The sequence below is a fragment of the Triticum aestivum genome, chromosome 2A (genome assembly GCF_018294505.1).
Source record: "Triticum aestivum cultivar Chinese Spring chromosome 2A, IWGSC CS RefSeq v2.1, whole genome shotgun sequence".
NCBI classification, from domain to species: Eukaryota; Viridiplantae; Streptophyta; class Magnoliopsida; order Poales; family Poaceae; genus Triticum; species Triticum aestivum.
Window position 1 is genome coordinate 452,098,059 of NC_057797.1, and position 3,526 is coordinate 452,101,584.

The window sequence follows — 3,526 nt, forward strand, 5'->3', positions numbered from 1 at the left end:
CCACCTGAAACACATGGATGCGACACAAGTGAACGCAACTTCGGACGTGGTCACGGGTAACCTACAAATCCCTCTTACAGTAGTCTTAGTATTATTATTATTTATTTTATCACATCAAGGGCAGCACATCCTTTCATATCACGACACTTTGCTGAGACATGTAGTTGGACCGAACCTCCCTAGCCAAACTCATAGGAGTAGACTCACTCGGAGGCCCAATAATTGTTGAGCATGTCTTCCACAACAATCTCATATGCATTGAGCGTATAATCTTTAATGCTATCCTATACATGATTGGACTGAGAGGGTTAGACCTTGGCCAGCCTATACGATTCACAACTCAAATTTCGAGGACGAAATTTTTCTAAGGGGGAAGGGATGTAAAACCCCTCAAAATTAGATAACGATATTTTTGACGGCGCTATGTTACACCGGTGTTGGAAGGCATAGTTAGTTGAATAATTATAATTAACCACAACACTAATATCAAAAAATTATTGCAACCAAAAAAGTTAGTATTTAGCCATGTACAACGGTTCTTCTCCAACTCCCTTATAGTTTGCAGATTTACAACTGGGGCCTTGTCTCATTCCTTACACACAAAGTAATGCCAACTAATGTCCAATCAAGCACTACACACTTGTCCATTGTACCGCTCACATGATTACAAGTGGAGCCTTGCATGCGCATGCAACCATGCATGCCAGCCACCTGCTTCATTTTACCAAACCGACATAGCATCCTCCACTACTATAAATAGCAGCCTGCACCTTTCACCTTTCACTTCCTCTACTGCACACAACACGCACAAGAGAGAGAACCGAGCTCTTCCCACCATCCCCATCCACTCTTTTGGTCGAATGCTGAGTTGCGATCAGGTACTATTCAAGTACCTTGCTTTTGCAGCTCTGTTTGCTTGATGCTTGGCACCTTGATCCATCTTTACCTTTGCTTAGAACATGAACACCTGATCTTCTGGACTCTAGTTACCTTGCTGTAAAAAGAGAAACAATAGTTAGTGAAAGAAAGAAAAAACATAAAGTAGATGGAGGAAAACAAAGACATTGCAGTTCTGTGATTCATGTGTAGCTGTAAAAGAAAAACTATGTGTGTGTTCATCTCTACCTTGTATTAGATCTGACATGCTAAGAACTAAATCTTAGAAATTAACCCATTATTAAGATTGCATGTGTAGCGTTGGGGCCAAACAATCTGTGTATGCTACTTGACCACTGTCATTTTCAGTTAACATTGGTTGGTTAATATTCTGTTAAGAAATAAATCTCAAGATGGTATGTCTCACTTGCACATACCCTGTACCGGAAAATAACCCATTTAACTTTTGCACAAATGAAATCTTGCTAGAATATCTCACTCACTTTTTCCGGTTTCCCTTAGTATAATTTGAGTCTATCAATGTTGCTGTTCACTTGGTTGTTTGTGGGGTTCAGAGAGGAGTGTGCGCGCACACACAGTAGGAATACTTAGATTTAATTTGTGGCAGCACCTAACCATCACAAGCAATTAACTTGCCACTCATAGATTTGTAGTAAGCCTTTAACAGTGGGGATTCACTGGTTAATTCCTAGTCTTGAGCTTAATAAAAAGAATCATAGTAGTGTGAGGATAGTATAGTAGAGCTAAAAATTAAAATAAACATTATGGAACAAATCTGTAGACCACGTCCACACCATAGAATAGATGTTGATTAATATGAAATTTAGATTAACAATGAGAAACATGGTAGTATGGCTGTATGGGGATAATGCAGTAGCGCCAAAGATAAATTCAACAATATGGATAAACTTGGACACCATTCTCACGAGCTAGCAAGGATTTGTGGATAGATGAAGAGCACTTGCAGAGAGAGAGAGAGAGAGAGAGAGAGAGAGAGAGAGAGAGAGAGAGAGAGAGAGAGCTTACAGTGGTAGCAGTAGATGAAGGAGTCAAACACCGATAGCGGCATGTTGCCGAAGCTGCGCCAGTGAAGCCGCTCGCGCCCGACGGCCGTGGTTGCACGCCTCGTGCGTGTGGCTGCACTGGTGGAGGGCATAGGCAGGTAGATGTCGTTGCCGCCGCGGGCGGTGGCGAACCCACCGGACCCGAGGCAGGCGGCGCTGGGGTTAGATGGTGGCGACGATTTAGGCGGCGGTGGATCAAATAAATGGGGGGATATGGTAGAGGGAGTCGAGGGGATTCTGTGGGTGTCCGCGGTGTCACCGGAGATGGCCGGAAGTGGCAGATCGAGCCGGCGGCGGCCTGCTCTGTAGTTAGGGAGAGAGAGATGGAGTTGGTTCTGTTCGTGGCTGAGCATACCGAGAGTGAGAGAGAGGAAGAGAGCTGGGGAAGATGACTAGTTGAATTAAAAAAAAAAGATATTTCTGCCGGTGTTGGGTTCGACCAGCTAAACACGTTTTTTTCCTTTTAGCTTGCTTGCTCGCTTTGGTGATGTGCACGTGCGTACTACTTCTTGATGTGCTGTATGCATTTTGCTTCTAATTACACACTAGCACGTATCATTACCTCTTTAATTAAAATGGATTGCACCGTATGGAAGTGTTGCTTGATGCTTGGATCTTGATTAGGGAAAATATAAACTTCTTTCTGAAATAATTATCAGGAGTCAATCTCGGACCCATAGGACCCACATCTGGTGGTTCCGAGTTGGTCGGAGCGCTACCCGGCAAGTCGTCATCTCCTTGACCATGTCTTGATAAATGTTTTCCGGGCTATGAGTCATTTCCAAAATTTTGCATAAGAATTTAAAATAAATATTTTTCATAAATAAAATGAAATTGGATCAGGTGGATCCACTGATTTGGCAATTGGACCAGATCAGGTGAAGCATCTGTATTAAGTAGTTGTGACCCGGGTAGGGTTACAATATAAAATAAATATTTGGTGGGTAGGGGAGCTCATGTTGGTGAAAGCAACCCTGGGAGGGCCAGCTTGGATGGCGGGCTCCTCTACATAGGGTATCACATTAGGACACAACTAACTGGCGCTTTCTTCAAAAGCGGCGCAAACCGTACTGACCATAGACCTGGAATGGGACGGGCTGAACCAACTACCCATGCCAAGTAGCTGCCTCTGCATGGGTGAGAAGGTGGCTGTAGCCGGGTAGGTACAGTCACCCTAGGGCGGGACCGCCGGTCAGGGGTCTCGACCCGCGGGCCTTTAGTAAGGCAAGGTGGAAAAGCAGAGGTAGTGTACGGGCTGGTTAAAGATTCTGGTTCCTTGGTCTAGTCGTGTGCACGGGTAGCGCATGGACGACTTGGACCAAGTGATGCTATGGCAAAGCAATACACCTCTGATCAGAGTAAATGTGATATCACTCCCAGCTTCCGGGTTTGGAAGTGCGTCGTGTGGGTTTTTCTCTAACACAGGATGTAAGATCCCACGTCGCTCTGTCGCCAGTAGATTTTATAAATAAAATTTGGTTTCCAACAAAAAGGGTTAAGGGAAAATATTTTTTACCTACAAAGTATTTTTGAGCTAATGGCTCGTTTGGTTGTAGCCGTGGCCG

At 44.3% G+C, this 3,526-nt stretch overlaps 1 protein-coding gene across 1 annotated transcript; it reads right to left on the minus strand.

Annotated features, from left to right (window-relative positions):
- Positions 1–481: 481 nt before the first annotated feature.
- On the minus strand, positions 482–2,340 carry LOC123185399 (uncharacterized). The gene is made up of 2 exons (XM_044597282.1): positions 1,924–2,340; positions 482–994 (listed from the first exon to the last, which is right to left on the minus strand). The coding sequence occupies exons 1-2, from the start codon at positions 2,312–2,314 to the stop codon at positions 987–989; spliced, it is 399 nt and encodes a 132-aa protein (XP_044453217.1). The 5' UTR covers positions 2,315–2,340; the 3' UTR covers positions 482–986.
- Between the last annotated feature and the right edge of the window lie 1,186 nt (positions 2,341–3,526).

What these genes read in the sequence shown, in the direction of transcription:
- LOC123185399 (XM_044597282.1), bottom strand. Translation starts at nt 2,314, where the DNA reads ATGCTCAGCCACGAACAGAACCAACTCCATCTCTCTCTCCCTAACTAC.